This window comes from Hydra vulgaris, chromosome 11, assembly GCF_038396675.1.
Source record: "Hydra vulgaris chromosome 11, alternate assembly HydraT2T_AEP".
Lineage (NCBI taxonomy): Eukaryota > Metazoa > Cnidaria > Hydrozoa > Anthoathecata > Hydridae > Hydra > Hydra vulgaris.
The window spans coordinates 693,222-715,123 of record NC_088930.1 but is presented as its reverse complement, the minus strand read 5'-3'; the positions used below and the strand labels follow the sequence as shown (position 1 = coordinate 715,123).

The 21,902-nt window shown below is 28.9% G+C and overlaps 1 protein-coding gene across 1 annotated transcript in view; it reads left to right on the top strand.

Moving 5' to 3' along the window:
- LOC136087324 (uncharacterized) overlaps positions 1-21,902 on the top strand; it is a 184,821-nt gene that overhangs the window by 6,488 nt on the left and 156,431 nt on the right. The window contains exon 2 of the mRNA XM_065809750.1: positions 12,125-12,237. Coding sequence (XP_065665822.1) covers positions 12,130-12,237 — 108 coding nt within the window. The 5' untranslated portion in view covers positions 12,125-12,129. The remainder of the gene's footprint in view (positions 1-12,124; positions 12,238-21,902) is intronic.

Below are 21,902 nucleotides of genomic sequence, written 5' to 3'. Positions count from 1 at the left end.
CATATATATATATATATATATATATATATATATATATATATATATATATATATATATATATACATATATATATAAATATACACACACATATATATATTTAAACAATTTTAAAATGTATTCTACAAAAATAGAGTACATATGTATATATATATATATATATATATATATATATATATATATATATATATATATATATATATATATATATATATATATATATATATATATATATATACATACATATATATATATAAATATATATATATATATATATATATATATATATATATGTATATATATATGCATATATATATATATATATATATATATATATATATATATATATACATATATATATATATATATATATATATATATATATATATATATATATATATATATATTTATATGTATATATATATATATATATATATATATATATATATATATATATATATAAAATAAACAGAACAAATAAGTTATTTTTGACGAAAAATTAAAAAAAGTTATTTTTTTTAAAATTTTACATAAACAAGATTTGCTATGCCATTCTAAAATATTTTTTGAACATGTTTATTCTATATATTGAAAATTTATTGATAAAATCAATAAATTTTCAAGTATAAATTTCTTTTTTTAGTTTTAAATTTATTTAATTTTTAAATAAATTTAAAACTAAAAAAAGAAATCGTTGAACTAAAAAAATCAATTCAGTTTATTTAGCGAGTAATATGTATCAATTATTGTAGAAATTTTCGAAATAAAAATGAAGTCTAATTCAACATAAAACCAAAATGATGTAACAAATGTTGTTGAAGATAAACTAGCTGAGTTAGACGACAGGAGCAAAAGAAATCACCTGAGTTTTAAAGATATTGAAGAAGATGAAAACAAAAACTGGGAATTAAAAGAGGTTTTAAAAGTAATGTTGAAAGGGAACACCGAACAGGAAAAAACAACCACACAGGGCAAAGAAAAAAATAGTGATGGGAAAAAACACAATAGAAACTATAATAATTAAATATTTAAGTTGCGAAGACAAAAAATCTGCGTTGGGTAGCAATATTCAGTTAAAATTGTAGAACAATTGTTTTTAATTAAACGAAGACTTCAGCGGAAATACGTCCATACTGCGAAAACAGTTATTTAAAGAAGCAAAAGATTTGAGAGCCAAAGGTAAAGGTGCAAAAGTTAGAAATTAATAATATTAAAAATAATATTATAACGCGCGACTCTATTGAAAAATTTTTATTTTAGAATTTATTTGTCTGTTTTATTATTACGTGTTTGTACTTTTATGCTTTTAAATACTAGAATAGACTCAAATCACTCTACAAGTTTTGATATTTTTCAATTCAATGATTTTATTCTTGATGAAAAGTCTGATCCGGATCAAAATTAATTTAGTGACTTTGCAAAGATGCTTAACAAAGCAACTGCAACTATTTTTATAATTACAAAATAAAAGATTTTCTAGTGCAAATTTACTGCAATCCAAGTAAATATAAGAAGTTTTATAAAAATATTTGGAATTCTTTGCAATAGTTTTGAAAAAAATCAAACTATTTTTATTTTAATTTGCCTAACTAAAACTTGGTGTAGTTCTCATGACTTAAACTTGAATAAAAGTTTTAATAAGCAGTTATTAAAAGTAGATGATAATATTTTTGTTGATAAAAATAAAGTTGCTAATGAATTAAATAAATACTTTGTATCTGTAGGGCAAAATCCTGCCAAAACAAAAATTCCAGTACAGTTCAGTAAGGGAAACGCATTTACCTCTAGCCTCATATCTTAACTTTTTTGAATTTCCTTTTGAAGGCTTTGAAGGTTCTTTCAGGTTGTTAAAGTTAAATAAAGCAGTTGGTCCTGATAATGTCAATAAGAATATTATTATAAGTTGTTTTGATGTTTTAAAAGGCAATCTCGTCTAGATTTTCTTAAATATTTTAAAGACCGTTATACTCGTGACAAGCCTCTATTATTTGAATTAAAAGTTTTTAGTATATGTAAGCAACATTTTTTATATTATTTATTTTACGATTAAATGTAAAACCAATACATCCCCAGTTTCATTCCATAACTTGTGTTTGTCAAAAGATAAAAATAATACATTTTACGAAATGGTATTTTTATTAAACAACTCATTTTTCAAACTAATTTTAGCAAACTTTATATTGCTTTTCGCAGATTATTTTTATGAAGCAATATAGTTTAAAAAAAATTATATATATATATATATATATATATATATATATATATATATATATATATATATATATATATATATATATATATATATATAACAAAATTCTGTTTATTTTTAATTTTTTTTCTTGATGAAAACTTTTATTATTGTTAATTTTTATGTTATTTTTATTATATCATTTAGCCTGTGAACATGTTATGAATTTTAATACATATGTTAATACACTTTTATATGTGAATACTGGCTAAAAAGACAAGACCATTTTATAAAAAAAGATGTCTGTAAAAATACCCACTTTTCCTTCTTCCAACAGGCTCATAATCAATAGCAGGGTGGACCTTTTGACGTTTTTTATTCAAAAGAAATTGCTTGAAAACATTCTTGTTCTGTACAAAGATGATCATAACTTTTCAATAAATCTTAAAAAAAAACCAGACAAACAATATCTTTATTGGCATTTATCTCTCATTGTCGCTCAACAATTGAACATCTCTGGAGAATTACAAAATTCAGGTTGATATAATATCAGGAATAAATAACAACTACAAGGATGTTTCAAAAGTTATTATACTGGCTGAATTTCAATCTTTTTCTGACGGAATATACAATTTTTTAAAAAAATAAATAATATAATTTAGAAATAATAATAATTTCTCGGCGGTTTCATAGAAAATTATAAATTCAAATAACTTTGAATTAGCGTACATAACAAAAGGCTATGGACCAAAGCCTAACATTAAATAACTAAAATACATAACCATACAAACGCATCTTACATAGATCACATAGATCTCTCAAGGTATACGTCTCTTACAGAATTGTTTCGTAACCTCTTTTATTTGTTAGTTGATTTGGATTGAAAAATGGTACAAATGTTTTGAAGTTAAAAGCTTAGTTTTTGCATTAAATAGAGCAGTGTTACTAATTTAATTTTTAAATAGATACTATAAATTGCAGCTAGAAAAAATAGCTGCAACTTGAAATCAGCTGCAAATATAAATCATTTGCAAAAAGATTATTAACTAGCAAAACAAGTTTAATAACAAAACTTTGTTAACTAAAAAATAAAAAGGATAACAATGCTTTATTATTCCTGTAAAGGAAAGTTGCAAATTTATATTATTATAATTAGTATTTTATTATTTATTATAGGTGGCCTTTCTTTTTTGTTTTTATTTTTATAACTAACCCTTTGGTAATTATATTTTTATTACTTATTATTTTAATTAATGTCAGTCTAATTTCAATTAGTATTTTATCTTTTGTTTGTAATTACTTCTTCGTATATTTGTATGACATCGTTGTGTATGTTATTGTATTATTTAACAATACTTTAAATCATTGTTTTTTTGTTTATTTTGTTATTATTATTATGCGCATATAACTAATTGTTATAATTTGCGTTCTCATCAATAGTCTTTAAAAACTTTCTAATATTTAATTAATTATTTATTATTATTATTATTTACTTTTTTTTTACACCATCATTTTAAAACTATATTTCATCTTACTCATTCCAGTTTTTTCTTGGGTCCATTCTTAGTCTAACCAAACGGTTTTACACTTCTATTATCTTATATTGCCAGACTCTTCTGAATAGCAATACTTTTAATTCTTATCGAAGATTATATTTGGCTTAGAGCTCGACCAAATATTATTAAATAAAAATAATAATATGTTATATCCTCTTGAGACTACATCTAATCCGAAAATACAAATACAGATCCAAATAATTACCACAGTGCAATTTTTTGTAAATACCACGACACTATAGATTTAAATAAATATAATAATCCTAATTCAGATCTATATATTCATTTCAACATTGCTTCATTACCATTTTAGATTGAGAATCTTATCCGTTTTATCAGCACTCTAAATACATTACCTGTGGCAATAGGTATTAGTGAATTGGATTACTGATGTGAAGGATAAAATAAAAATAAATATTTGTGTTATTGTGCATTACCTTGAGCATTGCTCCACTGAGACTAAAAATGGGGACACTCTTGTAAATCTAAGCACTGAATAAAGTTACATAGTTCGTAATGACCTCAAGATCTTTTCAAATTTCTAGAATCTACTTTTGTTGGAACTATAAAACCTCACAAAAAATATAATAACTTGCTGCATATATCAACATCCTTATATGAATCAAGATGAATTTCCTAATAAATATTTAACTCCTCTATTAGATAAGCATAGTACAAAAAAAAAACATTTTTATTATGGGAGACTTAAATATTGATCTTTAAAGATATAATGAATCAAATCCTGTTTCTCATTAACTTGACTCACTACGCTACTTTGTTTTACACCCTGCCATAATATATTAACACACATAACTGCTAAATCACAGACACCTATTGATAACATATTTTTAAAGTTTTAATATTACTGACACAGGCAATCTATTTATTTTAATATCTGATCATATGGCTTAATTTATCTGCATTCATAGGAAAACTATTCACCAAAAAAAACTATATCTTTCAGGCAATGCTTCAAAAATTCTAGTAAAGATATCTTTGTTGAACATCTATTCAATATTTCTTGGGATCATCCAATAATTCCTGGGATCTTTTTACTAAAAAAGATGATAATGTTAATCAACTCATCAGTTTTTTTCTGAAAACATTTGTTTTCAACATTAGACGCGTTGATTAACATTAATAATCTTAAATCAAGATGCTTCATACAAAAAACTAACCAAACAGCAAATTAAATTTAAATAAAAAACATGGACCACAAATGGAATACTTACATCTATATCTATAAAAACAGACTTTTTTAAATATTAACAATATACAGCAAGCATCTATTAAAAAATCATACTACATATCCGTTTTTAGTTAAAACCTTAACAAATTCAAGATTACTCGGATAGAGATAACAGACATGATTAATATTAAACCTTCTACTTATAAACTCAAATTAAAAAAAAACTTCATTACGGATCTGACTCCTGCATCGAATTTTATTTAACAACGTTTTTATTACTATTCAAGACAAACCGCAAAACAAAATAATAACAAAACGACTTTTTTGTTACTATCCAAGACAAAATGCAAAACAAAATCATACTTTCAACATCCAGGTTTAATGAATCTCAATTTTCCAAATGCTGATTTGTTCTTCATCGATCCTGTCACAGAGAATGAAATATCTTATCTCATTAAAATAACTCTTAAAACTGGAAAAAGCTTTTGTTCAATAAGCCTTCTTACATTCCATCTTTCAATGTATGTCTTTGCTTACTATTACTTGTAGTGTGTTTAAAAATTGCTGTCACTTCTTTGATCAGGTTTCTGTATAAGTGACACCATCCTAATAAATCATTAACTAATTATTATAAATAATGTTATGCTTAAAACTACCATTAAATTATTATTTTTTTATTGTAATTATTGTAAACATACTTATTATTACTATTACAATAACTTGTATTAATTTTTTTTTATCTTATACTATTACAATATATTGTTATTATTACTATTATTATTGTTATTATTAATATCAAAACTGTTGTAAAAATGATTTACGGAGAATATATAGCTTGTTGTTGTTGTTGTTGTTGTTGTTGTTGTTGTTATTGTTGTTGTTGTTAAATTTGTTCCAGGCATTTATTCTAAACCTCTCAGTATTATTAATAATAATTTATTTCAAAATGGTTCATTCCTAGAGACTTTCAAAGATTTTTAAGTCATTTTAAATCTCCCTTCTCTCTAACATAAAAACTATGCATAAAAGGCTTTATGCATTCGCGGATAAATGGAAGTGTCTTTACAAACATCAATATAGGTATCGTGCTAATTACTCCACGACCCACTTTCTTATTGAAATCACTGAGTCAGTTTGCATGTGGTGTCTTTGTTGATCTACAAGCTTTTGATAAAATAAATCATTATGTACTACTCAAAAAAATAGAATATTATGGAATCAGAGAAATATCTCTTAAATGGTTTACTTCCTGAGGTAATCTTCACAACAGTTGATGATAGTTTGTTTCCACCAATGACCCAAAATTTATTTAAATAAAATGTTTCGTATCTCTCAAGTGTTAGAATAAATTGGTATGTGTCAAAGTTTAGTAATAGGACCATTACTTTTTCTTCACTAAATCAATGACCTTAATAACTTCATTAAGTTTGCAAGCACTTACCACTTTGATAATGATTTTTGATACTAATTTGGTCATTATCAACAAATCTTTAAAAAAAATTACAAACCCAAGTAGTTTTAATATGAGGGGTGTGAATTCATTTGAGTTTTTCGTGGCTTGTGTTGATACCGATTAAACTTTGTACATAGAAAGCTTTAAAGCTGGTTTAAGCCTTTGGACTGGTTTAAGCCTTTGGGAGCGTATGGATTTTTTGAACTCACTTGAGTTACCGAGATAATTCACAACAAGGTCTCTGGAGCAAGATTTTACTTGAACTTTTCACGTCATATGTTGGATTAAGAAAAGTTTTCACGTCTTGTAATGATCCACTTTAGTTATAGAGGAACTTTTTAGCTGATTTACCCCTTTAGCGTAGAGACTCTTTTACTTCACTTCAGCCATTTTGACAAGTCACCAAGAGCTCTCCGCGTCGAATTCACTTGAGTTTTTTAAGTTTTGTTTTAACAGAAGAATAACAATAGAGAGCTTTTTTACTGATTTAAGCCTTCTACGTTTTGACTGGAATTGAGCCATCAAGATAAGTCCTGGTGGTGTCTCCGTGTATTTAATTATAAGGTGAACTGGAGAAATTTTCACGCATTGTGTCGACTGAAGTTTATCATACAGAATTTTTTAGCCAATTTAAACCTTTTATGTATAGAATACTTACTTCACTTGAGCCGTCAAGACAAGTCACCACAAGCGTTCAACGCCTGTTTTGACGTATATGAGCAAATCAAGACGTCTCTATCCCCTCGAGTAACTAATTTGAGCATCTAGTATTGCAACCTTATATCTAGTTTCAAGTGTAAATGAAGCGTGTCTATCTACAATTTTGTCACACGATAAATAAAGAGCTCTCGTATAGATGCGCACTGAGGTATTTTCTGATGGCTGTGAGTGTGAGTGTACACAAAACTAGAAGCTTCTTTGTGAAGAAGAGTTAGAAGTCTTCAAGCACTCATAACAAGGTCATTATTTTTAAGGTTGCACTCTATGTTATTTTTAATGTGTTTGGGCAGCTAATCAAGTAGTGTGTAGATAGAGATTTAATTGCCGCTTATCCCATTGACTTATCCTATACCACTACCACCTTAGACTAATAAGAAGGCATAAATGGTACCTCACCACAATTGTTACTAGAAGGTATAAAAACGTCGGTTGGACGGATTTTATCCTCAGGGTTATTATCATTGATAAGTGCGCACTCTGAAGGGTGCACACTTTACCTTGGATGATTGCTTCGTCAAATGGAGGACCCATGACAATTGCGGCGAATGAAGTGCCAGCGTCTGGCCTTCCGTTAAGCGTACATAATCCATAGGTGAAGGCATACAATATACATTATTAGTTAGTATAATCCTGATACTTTGTATAATATTTAATACTTTTTTCGTCAAATTATCTATCATAATCGAAAAAATATTGTGTTAATAAGTTATTATATGTTCTTCTCAAAGATATTGTATAATCTAGCTACTCCGGGATTATCTACAATGTTGATCTATCTATAATATTTAAGTTATATTTAATATTTAAGGCATATGTAGGAATGAATGTTCTCATATTGCTTTTACATAAGCTGCTTACTGACTTGTTTGCATCAACCTTACACTCTTTTTTAAAAAATTTGTGAACGTTTTGGTTAGTAATATGTTCTCCATCAATTTTGGCAGCTTTATACGACACTTTATCATTGAAAGTGCAAGGCTCTTTGTTATCATAGAATTTAGTTTAATTTTGTCCCTCAAAGGTAAATATAATTCTAATAATTGGGTTTGGTAGTAAAATACCATTGTTGATATAATTATGAAACATATTAACAACTTTTAGGATAGGGACAATTATTCTCCTTTAGTAAGAAGGTCATAATCAACGCTTGCAGGGCAATGCTTTATTATATTAACTGACTTGTCAGATTAAATGATTACATCGCCTTTTTTGGGGTTAAGCTTTTAGAATAGCCATTACGCTCTTTTAATGGATTTCAACAATCTTTCTGATAAAATGTGTAACACGTTTTGCATGTTCATTGTTCTCAACAGTTAAAACTTTCGTCAAATTTTGAAATCCTATTTGTTGACTTCAATCCTTGGTTACTTTATACCTGGGTCGTTGCTAAAGGGCATTATCCAACCTGAGTGGCGATGGTTATGGAATCACATCGTTAGACAATTATATATTCTTTCTGAACTAGTGTAAATGATGCTAACTCAGTGTGTTCAATTATTTCCTTAACGAAACATGTTCCATCTGAATTTTAAAACTGCAGTTCTAATTGTTTGTCATTTTTAGTTCTAATTGGTGAGTAATGTTGTCTAATATTCAATATATTACATTCGACATGATGTTTATCCAGAAGTCTCTGGGCTTTATACTATGTATATTACACTGAATTTACTTCCTCTTATTGAGAGATTATAAAAAATACTGTTGATGAAAACTTTCCGTTGATTTCTGTCAACACAAGTAGTAAAATAAACGTCGGAACAGTGTTGGATTGACGCTGAGCCAACGTCGACCCGACATGGGTTTGCTATCAAAGGTATGGGTACTTGGTGGAACTGACTATAAAAATATTTTGGTAACACTAGCCGTGAAAAAAGTTTGCGACTTGCTGACATGAAAAGTCAAGTTGTAAAAAATTGCTGGCATGTCTTGATGATTTAAGTGGCGCAAAAATTAAGAGGCAGTCAACACGTTAGTAGATTGGCGTATATGACCAAGCCAGGACGTGCCTAATACCTCTCAACACTAAAAAATGGATTGTTACCAACGGCATCAACACCCCAGCCTACCGTCACCGCTTGATTACTTTACAATCCAATCAGGTGGTAACTCAGTTACATCTAGATCAATCAACAGCTCTTCACGAAAAAATTGTTGGTTAGGTCCACTAACAACATGATAAAGAACAGGTTGAAAAATTCAATCTTAATGTAATCTATCTTTCTTCTAAAATTCTTAAACTTTATGATCTTGCTCAACACCTAAATTGCCAGTTTTTCTGGTATTATTAACAAAAAATCTAACTCTTAGCTTCAACAAATTTATTCCTAAAAGTCCAAAGAATCGTTGCTTTCTTTGATTTATTAATAATCTGAACTTACCAGTTTTAAACCACCGTTCTGTTATTTTTGGACATGAGTTTATAAAAGCTCTCCATTCAATTTTTATAAAAGCAACCTTATGTATATGTGCAATGCTCTTAAAAGAATAGAGCAATAACAAATTAGTAGAAGTCACTTGACAATTTCAAAATTTTTCATAATGTTTTGTCAATAAAGACTCTGAGTCAAAAAGAATCAGAGGGGGATGCTAAAATTAATAAACTTTAAATATTAAATTACAGTATAATTACAGTACTTAAGACATTTATGACTTCCTGTAATTTAATTTTTGGTGTTAATTTAAGTTTATTAATTTCAGCATGCATTTTTGATGAGTCTTTATTGGCGAGACATTATGTAAATTTTTGGAGTTGATAAGTAATTTCTATTAATTTATATATATATACATATATATGTATATTTTGTATATATATATATATATATATATATATATATATATATATATATATATATATATATATATATATATATATATACATGCTTATATATATATATATAAATTATATATATATACAAATATATATATACATATTTATATATATACATATATAAATATATTTTTTCTTATATACATATATATATATATATATATATATATATATATATATATATATATATAAATTAATAGATAGTATAAGCGGAAGAAGTGTAGTGGTAGAGCGCTTGCTTCATAAGCGAGAGGTTCCGAGTTCGATCCCCACCACGTCCCTGGTAGTACCGCGTTCAACTTGTTTCTCCGCGCAGCGACCTTGTTTTTCAAGGATCGTGTTTCGGAGTTATAGAGTTTAGAGAGGGTTATAACTACAATTAAGTAGCCTCCTCATCTCTAGTGGCCGTCTGGGCCTTGGGGAGGTGAGTTAAAAAAAAAAAAAAAAAAAAAAAAAGAAACATGTATAAATGTATAAATAAATAAATATATATATGTATATATATATATATATATATATATATATATATATATATATATATAAAATATATATATATATATATATATATATATATATATATATTTATATTTGTATATATGTAATAATAATTAAAGTATTATTAGGTTACTACTGTTTTTATGGTAATTATATTATTGTTATTATTACTACCAACATTGTTTACCATCATTAATTGTATTTTTTTTTAACTACTATGTTATTATTATTATTTGTACTATTGTTATCATTACTTCTACAACTCTAACTATTAATTTTTTACTGCTTTTTTTGAGTACTAATAATAATAGCATTATATTACTATTAATATTTTTGTTATTTAACTTCAACAGGATTTTTACTTAAGATTAGTACATGTATTATTTGTAAATTTCCACGAAGTACAAAAACTGATTAATTTTTATCTCAATATATAAGCGACCATTTATCAGTGTAGATTAAATTGGATGTCCTCAAGAAAACTTCAATAAATTAACAGACAATTATAGCTTTGTAAAGTTTGCTTGGAATAATATTGAGTTTTTATCATTATACAATGATCACTTAAATACCAATTTTAAATGTCACAACTTTACAAATTGACAGTTTTGATAAAACTAAATCTGGATTTAATCCGTCTTTGCAATTAAAATCTAGGTGGGCTTCCAAGATAAGTCCTAGTAAAAATGTTCATGCATTTTATTTAAAAAAATGGCGGGAAACTGGGTTTGTAAAAGATTTAAACTCGCTAATTTTTAATGTCGACCGGATGGCGCCAAAAAATTCCCCAAATGGTGCCAAAATTGCACAAAACAATAACCTTTACAAAAATACTTACAAATCGAAAAGTTGAAAGATATAAATCCAAGAGAATTTCGAAATACTTTCATAGATCATAACCTGTATATATATATAAATGTATATATATTTTTGTATTGTTATTATACATTTGTATTTTGAATATTGTTACAAAATGCTCTTTTAAGGGTTTAACTTTTGTCACTAAAATTGAAGTTTGAGACTAGTTAAAATTTGCAAGATTAACGTCAGTTTATAAATCTTGAGAAGAATCTAACCCTTACAATTACCAATCTATAACAGTTTTATCTTGATTTCCAAAATGAATAAAGCATTTAATGTAAATCAGTTAAAAAAGAATAGGCTTTAGAGTAAACAGTTTGATTTTAAAAACATTTGCACAACCAACCATACGCTAGTTGAATTTAAAAACATAATTTTAATGGATTCAATGATTACTGTTTTACTTTAAAGGTTTTTATTATATGTCTAAACCTTTGAAACCGTAAATCATGTGACGTTACTAGTTTTTATATTAATTTTTTGTCGTATATCTCAAAATGTTACATTTAATATAGTCAGTGTGTTGGAGTATTGAGAAGTTATTAAAACGTTATTTTCTTGGAGTTGAGAGGCGGTGACATAATAAAAATAATGAGAGACCCTCTTGCTAAACGTCGATATAATGCCATTAAATAAATGAATCAAGATAAAATGGATCAACATGGAGGAGTAAGAGGGGACCCGTAAATAGTGTACATAAAAGTATGGTAGGGTTTAGGAAGTCAATTATAAAAGTACATAAACACTAAATTTAAAAAAATATTGAGATTTAATTGTGTATATTTTTTTTAGAACTTTGATAAAAAAGAGATTAAAAAGTTTATTATTGTTTCTTTAGCAATTATGTGGACAATGATGCTAACACCATATACTTTAGTTGTTATCTTAGCAACAGCTTTTGGGAAAGATTTTATTGGAAACTTTAAATCAAATATGGATAAAATTGGAGAGGTTGGTGCACAAAAAAGTTTTACGTTTATAAAAATTATATTTTATTCATGAAATAATTTAAAGTTGATTGTATGCCGTATTATGGGATTATACTTTGTAAATTATTATTATGTTACTTTGGTCAGACGATTAAAACAATAGAATAAATCACTTTATTAAAAAATTTTAAGTAATATTATTAAGTAATATTCCGGCTCATATAGTTAGAGCCATTATTAAACCTAAAAATTATTAAGTAATATTACAGCTTATATAGTTGGAGTTGTTGTTAAACCTGAAAATTATCAAGTAATATTACGGTTCATAAAGTTGGAGCTGTTATTAAACCTAAAAAATTATCAATTAATTATACGGCTCATAGAGTATAAAAGTTTTTTTAACTTAATAAAAAAAGGTTTCAAATAGTGAATCTTTACTCGGTAGCCATAAAAATGCAGGTCTTATTGGGTTGTTCATAATGTTTGCAAGTTCGGAAGCTTTCTTGCATCATATTGATTCCAATGCAATTTAACAAGCGCTAACCATCAAAGTTACACCAATATCCTTTTAACAATATGTTATTGACAACCATCCATATTTTTCTAACTTTGATTAAGCAAAATCTTTATTTAATTTAACTCTTACAAATTCCTCAAGACAATGCTGTTTAATATAGGGTGAGGGCTATTGCAATTGTAATTGTAAAAATTAAATACAATTCCACATTACAATACAATAATATTGTATTGTAATATTACAGAAACATAAAAAAAATTTATTTTGGTATTGTATTGCTGTGATGAAAAACAATTACAATAAGTATTGTATTGTTTTTTTTCTAACAATACAATAAAGTTCGAAAATGTTATATTGTATTGTTTTAATGAAATAAAATTACAATAACTATTGTATTTTTTTGATGAAAACAATTACAATAACTATTGTAGTGAATTACATTAAAGTAGAAAAGCTGACGTATTTTAACGTATTTATATTGATCTCTGACGAACTTACTATTATTTTATTATAGTGAGTTACATTAAAGTAGAAAAGCTGACGTATTTTAACGTATTTATATTCATTTCTGACGATCTTTTACTTTTGCTATTTTTTATTTACGGATTTGCAATATATTGCAAATTTTATTTTTTACATATTTAGATTTTGCATCACCTATCGTGTTATGTATTTCTAAGCCTTAAATGACCGCAAAATATCGCCTGTCTGATGATAGCCTTACTATTATGAAAAATAACATTAATAAATCTTTTTATTCAGCCCTTTTATTTTTTCCTCTTAACTTTAATGCTGCAAAGGAACATAAAATATATAAGAAAATTAACTTTAGTAACACAAACAGTTAAACATAATAATTCTTCTTAAATAAAAATGTTAATATCTTGAAAAGTTGAAGAACCAACATAAAAAAATTAATGATGACGAAACGAAGAGCCAAAAGGAGATTTTTCTTGATGCGTTTCAGGCCTGAAAATAAAACAAAATGTTAACCGTACTACTTTTAACAATATCTTCATATTCATTATTTTTCCAAATATCTCATACTCTTTCTTACAAAGATTTTAATTGCTAAAAGTTATACTGGAATGATTTGTGCTTATAAGATTTTGGTATAAGTGTAAGACTTTTAGATGTTTAGATATTTCCAACAAATAAATACCTACACCTTTAAGTTGTCTTTGTTTGAATTCAGGGTGATGTGTAATCATCATTATCATTAAAACTCTGACTTGAACCACTGGAGACCTAATTAAGTTGATATTCATCAACTTCTGAATCAATTTCTTTAAATTGGCTATGAGATGCATTGCGCTTAACTGGAGTTGAGGTTCTGCTCGAGGAAGCAGCAAACATGGAACTGTTCATTGAAGAAAATAAATCTCCAGAGCTGGCTGCTCTTTGATGCTGATTATACTTAGATTGAGCTTCAAGTTGACCTGAGTAGCATTATTTCAGCATTTTTACACTTTTTGATACTTTGTATCAAAATATGATTGGATATTTCCTAACAGTTTTAGTCAATTAAATTAAAAATTTGCATGAAAAATAAAATCTCACTTTTTAAATAAACCTTTTGACAGTTTTATAATTTATTTTTTAATTTAAATTTTTCAAATTAAAGTAAAGTCAAAACTCAAATTAAAATAAATAAAAAAAAATAAATTTGTTACAGCAACCAACAAGCCTTCTAACAAACGGCATTTACCTGATTCAAGTTGAAAATCCTACTGAATTATGACTTTGCTGCTGCTGTGATGTATATACACCAGACGAGCCACATTAGTTGGGTCCAAACGACTTCGTAGTGGAGTTACAATATTTCCTGCTTCTGAGAATACTCGTTCTGATGCTGAAGAAGATGATGGGACAGAAAGCACAGCTCGAGTAGCTGTAGACAAAAGTGGAAATCGAAATTGATTTTGTTTCCACCAGCAAAGGACATTAGTATCTTTTGGCACTTTGACTTTTGAAAAAGCTTCTTACTCAATTAAAATAAGAGGTTTCTCTTTAGCTCCAACCATTGGGTCTGTTGCTTTTTCTTCACCTCTGCAGGCTTCTTAAAGGGGATCGTTTTCCTGGAAAAACTCCTCAAAAACCTGTGGGCGTGCTGCAGAGGTCCATTCTTCTTAGGAAGAATGTTCATTGATAATTTCTTGTTTGACCTTTTCGAATAATGCCGGGGAGAATCAACGCAGAGCCACACCACGGTAACGTGGTTCTAAAAAGTTGGCTTCAGCAAAAGCTTTCTCATCACAGCCATTATTCTTAAACTTTTCTTCAAGCTTGTACAAACAGCTGCACAGTAGTTCTTCACATCTTCTGTGTTTTCTTCTTCCATGCTGTTAGAGAAGATTTTGTGCAAGTTGAAAATTTCGGGAATGACTTCATGAATTGATGGCTTGTCTTCAACAGACAAGGTGTTGATTGCGTCATTAAGCCTTTTCATAAAGGGCAAAATTTTATGCCAGATTTCAAAACTGGATTCATCAGAAATTTCTCTCCACCAGGTATTCTGCTGGTCTGGGAATTCATTTTTCTTTCCTTTTCTTTGTATGTACATAAGAATAGGCATCGCATCTAAACTTGACTTCAAGCAAAAAAACATACTATTCCAGCGTGTCTTGACAAAGCTTTGAATTTTATGGAGTGGTCCAGTTTAAGCCCAGCCAAGCACACCAGATTTAACCGATGGTTGACTCAGGAAACTGATGAAACTGATGATGAGTTTTTTAAAAAAGCCTTCACATTGGCGGCAGCAGCATCATGAGTGATAAAATTTTCACAACCATTGGGCAATTGACTTTGTAAATCCTGAATTAAACTAGAAGAATAAAATCATAAAATTATAAAAATAATTAAACACAAAAATGTTAGAGGCACATTTGTGCAGCAGCATAGCGAAACAGGGGTAAAGGGCCTTTTCCTGAGAGCGCAAACGATTAAAGGGGCGCCAAAAAAAACTGCTCGTCTTTTAATAAAAAGCTTTTTTCTAGAAAAAATTTATTTTTTGTTATGAAAAGACCGTTTTTTGCTATTTTGGACACGGGCACTTATGATCCTCGCTATGCCACTGCATTGTGAATACCAAAGTCTATATATCCTACTATAACTATCTATAATATCTAATGTAGGCCGTTTTACTCACTCCAAAGAACTATTTATAAAGCTGAATATACTCAATGTCTACCAAATAAATATTTTTCATCTTTTAATTTTCATGTATCAAGTTAATAAAAGAACAACACTAAACATTTTAAATTCGTTATTCAAAATAAATAAACATAGATACTTAACCAGATACTCAAACAACACCTATATTCAGCCCAAAAGTGTTTATGCCACAACTGAGTTTTCATTATCCATTAGAGGACCAAAAGTATGGAATAAAATCCTATCTAATAAACTTAAAACTCTTGAAACTCTTGACGAGTTTAAAGCAAAATTGAAGCAAATGCTCCTAGTTAGTGATGGAGTGCTTGACTTTTTCGGATGACACAGATAAGTTTTTTCAATTTAGTTTAAAGTTTGTCTTTGTCAACCCTTTTATGGATTTGGTTGAAGCATACTTAAATATTAGGTAACCAAAAAAGTTCGTGCGGTTTTTGATAATTGAATTGTTTTTAGCATTTTTTACAACACCCACATCGCACAAGGCAAGTAGCTTTGTTGCGTAATAGAACGCGTGTGTCACGCGCAGTTGCTGCATATATAGTGTAGGCTTGTAACGAGCTTACAGGAAAGGTTTTGTGTAAAGAAAGGATGGCAACCCAACCAACGATTATTCGATCTTGCTTAATTTACGAGTTCAAACTTGGAAGGAATGCAACACAAGCTGCCAAAAACATCTGCACAGCATTTGGAGAAGGTACAGTAAGTGAACGCACAGCACAGAAGTGGTTTCAGCGATTCTCTTCGGGAGATGAGTCCATCGAAGACCTGCCGCGTTCTGGACGCCCATTGTTGGTTGATGAGGATGAACTGAAGGACGCTATCGAGTCTGACTCCAGCCAAACTTGCCAAGAACTTGCAGTGAGGTTTGCTGTGAGTGTTGAAACCATCCGCCTGCATCTGCATGCGATTGGGAAAGCGTGGAAGCTGAGTCGGTGGGTTCCGCACAAATTGTCGATCGACAACAAGAAGCAACGGCTTACGATCTGCACATCACTCTTATCACGCCACAATGTTGAGCCTTTTCTTGATCGTTTATTGACATGCGACGAAAAATGGATTGTGCACAACAATACCAAGCGTTGCTACCATTGGTTGTCCCCCGATGACCCCATCCCAAAGACACCCAAGCCCAATCTCCACGAGCGGAAGGTTTTGCTCTGCATTTGGTGGACTACAGCTGGTGTGGTGCATTACGAGCTGCTCCCAACAGGCCAAACCATTACTGGACTGGTCTACTCAGCACAGCTGCAACGAGTTCACGACCTGTTGCTTGTAAAGCAGCCTGCACTGGTGCACAGGAGAGGAGTTCTGCTTCTCCACGACAACGCGAGACCGCACACCGCTCGCGTGACTCAGGACAAGCTCCAAAGCCTTGGTTGGGAGAGTTTGCCTCATCCACCATACTCGCCAGACCTCTCCCCTACTGATTTCCATTTTTTCCTTTCCCTGGGAAATCATTTAAAAGGACAGCAGTTCCGAGACCAGGACGCGGTTGAAATGGAGTTGAAAGCTTTTATAGACTCAAAGGACCGAGAATTTTTTAGAAGTGGAATAAATAAGCTTGTTTTACGTTGGGAAAAGGTTTTAGATGCTAATGGTGACTATTTTGATGAATAAATGTACTTACTTTTGTCGTTTTGTGTGTTTTTATTATATACGGAAAAACCGCACGAACTTTTTTGGTTACCTGATACATATAAATATATATATATATTTTTTAATAGGAAAGGTTCAATTTCTTCTCAATTATGTGTTTTATTAATAATTTTAGTATTTAATCTTAATTAATTAAAAAAAAAAAGTTGTTAAAAGCCTTTTTTTTTATTTTTTTATTTTATTGCAAGTTTTACTTTGTGCAAATTTATATTAATCTTTATATACTTATTTATTTGTAAGAATTTGTTATTTTACTTTTTATTGATTATTTTATTACTTTAAATGAAATTTTTTTCAAGTTTTTAAATTTTTAAATTTAAAAATAAAAAAAATTCTTTATGACCCTGTAACTTTTTGTTTTTGTTTTATCTTTTTAAAAATAAAGTCTTATTTTATATATTGGTAACATTTATATACTCTTTACGAAATTAATTATTTTTTACGGAATCAATCTCGGGGCTTGGCGATAAGACAAAATGTGTCTTTTTCTTGCCCCGGTCATCTGTAAATTGGAAATATTGGTTGTATTTATATTTTTATACGGCAAAAAATGAAGAGAAGAGAAAAAAAAAACTATAGTTTCCATCAAATGATCAACATTAAAAGTTGCCAAAAAACTTTTTTTAATTGGAATTTGACAGAAAATTTACCAATGCAGTGAAGTATCCCAATTTTTTAGTTAATTATAACTTACTTAAAAGAAATCAAAAAATAAAATAAAATACTTTTTACTGATATAACCAATACCATTTAAATTTTGCCCAAAATCATTGCATTAAGTACTTACTTCGAGAACATTTTTTGTAAGTTTTCAGCAGTCTGTGGGACATAAGTTGGCTCACAACACCACAAAAATCTCCGTATTTGGTAGTTGTTGTTGATGTAATGGACTGTGATGGAATTATAATTGTCACATGCTGGAGAAGACCATCCATCAGTGGTGAAACCAATGCGCATAACCATTTTGATCTCGGAAAAAACGATGTCTTTCACAGCTTTTTTGGCAGCCTCGTATACAATGGGAAGTTTATTCTGAGCGTACGTCTTTGCAGAACGAAATGTGTACTAAAAATAATTTAAAATATTTTAAATCACAATAACACCTGGCTTTGAAGCTTACTTTACTCGGGTAGTTGTTAGTATAAATATTGGAATAGAACTCTTATATACCTGTGGATAAATTGCTTGAAACATACGTTGAGTCGATGGGAGTTCCATAAAGTGAAATGAAACATTTGAGTTTGCAAGGCCTAGACACACTTCATAGTCAAATCTTAATTGCATAGGATCTTGCGACTTCAGCTTTAGAAAATGTGTTGGCTTTCTGAATTTCCCGCGCAATTGAAAGTAACTACCATCTCTAGTTCGTAGATATATTTTTAATTGGTGTTATCACAAGAGGTTCAACTCCTAAAAGCAGTTTTACAAGTTCTCAGAATCATTAAGTATTAAAAAATGATTACCTTCTATTGATGCCAAAAACTCAGGCCTTTCCCCAGAAGTGACTTGTTGAGACTTTATTTCTTCCTCCTGCCGCAAAACTTCATTATACACAGTTTTGTGTTTGCGCTTGAGGTGTGACCTCAGTTGCAGACGGATTTGGTCTAGCAATTCTGTTAGAGACGGCATTTGGACATAACTTGCATTTGACTTGTGAAACATTTTTTGAAGTCGGTTCAACATCTTCAAAGTTATTCCACCAGAGTTTTTGCCTTTTGCGACCAGGTGTGAGACTAGTTTCTGCAATTTTAAAAGAAATCATTTGCAAGCTCGAAAAGTAACAATACCAACTATATAGCAAGTATTACTTAGTCTACTTTAGGATCCCCATTTTACAATCTTATAATATAACTTGAAGATTAACAAAACAATTTTAATTACTGCTTGGAGCCTATTTAAAAAAAGTACTCTGGGTTATAAATCATATTTATTCAAAAAAAAGAAAAAAACAAACAAAAAAGCTTTACCTGCCAATTTGTGGTTCAACCTGTGATCCTAAGGCAAAAAATGAGCCTGATACTAGATGCAAAATCTAAAAGAGTGAAAATAAATTTAAATTGTAAACATTTTTTTGCTGGTTTTTTACATTTTTATCTTTACAAACTTAGAGTGTGTAGTTGTAAAAGTTGTGTGAAACTTCTTTTTTGAGAAAAAAATTGAGCCAAACAATTTTTGCGAAAAAAGCACAAACTTTTAAAACAAGCACTCTCTTAAAATTTGCGCTTTTGAAATTTAAGACTTCAGGCTTAACACTGTGAAGAAACATTTCTTTCACAAGCTAAAAAAAAATTAATCATAAAACTTACCTTTTTACTGCATTTGATTATGAATCTTTTAAAAATTGAAATTTTCTTTTGACTTAGGCAACTCAGAATGTTTTACTAGTCACGTTTTAATATTGATACGCTTTAATATTGTCTTGACACGGAACTCCGTGTCAATTCTTCCGCGGAAGAATTATTTATTACATAATAAAAAACCATGACTATAAAACAATAAAAAACCTAATTTGTACTAGTCGGCTGGAAAGAATAAGGCTGTCTAAAATTAAAGTTAAAATATAATTTTAGACTTATCAAAGTTTAAAATTTTAGTTAATTAAACGTTTATTGTGCAAATACTAAGTAGATAGCAATTCAACATAAAATATTTTTTAAATCGGGTAAAATCGGTTGTACCCGAGAATGAACCACAAAATATTTAAGAAGATTTTATTTGATAATATATTATATAAATTACAGCTAATATAATTAATGAAATTCTATAGAAGATTTGGTATACTCTTTTTACAATACAAGACTTTACTTATAAATAGTTTTATTAGAAATTTCCCGAATTTTTTATTGCTAATTCAGGATAATTTCGCAGCAATAAGGTTTTTAGTTTCCGCTCATTGTGGTATTTTATTGGTACTATTATGTAAGGCATACGTTTGCAAATGTTCTTTTGATAATTAATCCGTACCAAATAAAAACAGAGTAGCTTTTAATTTATTTATTTTGTTTGCGCATTAAATTATTCGAAGCTAGCATGCGCTACTCTACATGCTACACACACTTTATGACCGCTCGAAATGTTAAAAGTGCACAGAACAAAGGAGTTGTTAGTGTTTTAATTAAAGAGGATAAAGTTTTACTGTTGTAATCTCTACTATGAACAGTAATCGTAGTCGTATGTGGAATTTTTTAGAGTTGTATGCTACATACTTGAACCATAGTGGTACAAAAAGCCGCAGAAATTCAATTTTTAATCTTTTTGACTACGTTGGTAATGCTATTGTGTGTGGAAAAGCTAGTAGCTAAAACAGTTGAAAAAAATTAGGCAATTGTTAATTGTGTTCGTACATTAATTTCATGTTCTGGAAGGTGTATTGAAAATTGCGATTACAGGTGTTAGAGCTATGTTGGCTGGAAAAACGTTTCGGCACAGTATTAGAGTATTACGTATGATCGTGGAAGAACTAATTTCACTTTTGTTTTCTAAAGACATCACTTTTACATTTCTAAAGACAGTGATTTTGATTCTTTAAAGAATCATCTGAAAAAAACAGCAAGAAAGAGTCGAGCATCAAAACATTGCATAGACTGATTAATAAAGCCAGTTTTCATTGTGTTTACCCAGTAGGCACGGGACCTAAAGAAGACGTCTTTTAAACGTTAAAAAGACGTCCAAAGATGTTTAAAAGGTGTCTTTTTTACGTTCCGTGCCCACTGGGAATATTTATATGCGCCGAACGCGAAAGTAAATGGACTTTGCATTTGTGGGCAATTCGATGAGCAGTCTGTAGTTTATTATTGTAAAATATTCTGTAATTTTTAAACTTAAAGAAAACTATTCACTTCATTTTTATTGTTTATTTTACCTTTTTCAGGATGTATTTTATGTTGAATCGCTATCTTAGATCTGCCGAATCCCTTTCATTTGCAGAAAAATGGTGGTTTCCTTTTTTTTGATCCCGTTAACTTTGATTTTCAATATTTAAACTTGCCCAATTTACCATTCTGGCACCCCCTCCCATTATGTTTTAGTAAAATAGAATCAATCATTAAATATTAGTTGTACCCTATTTCAAGGGTACAAGAGTATATAGTCGGCAACTGGACTATTAAAACATTAATTAAATTTTGACACTAAAAAAATTTTTTTTATTACAATAACAATATATTGTTATTGTATTACAATAACGAATTACAATACAATATTTATTGTTTTTGTAGTGGGTCATTACAATATATTTTTTTTTCAGATATTGTTATTGTTTTATGAAGATGAATTGCAATACAATATTTATTGTTATTGTATTACAGAATTACAATAGTTGTAAATCACAAGTATTGTTA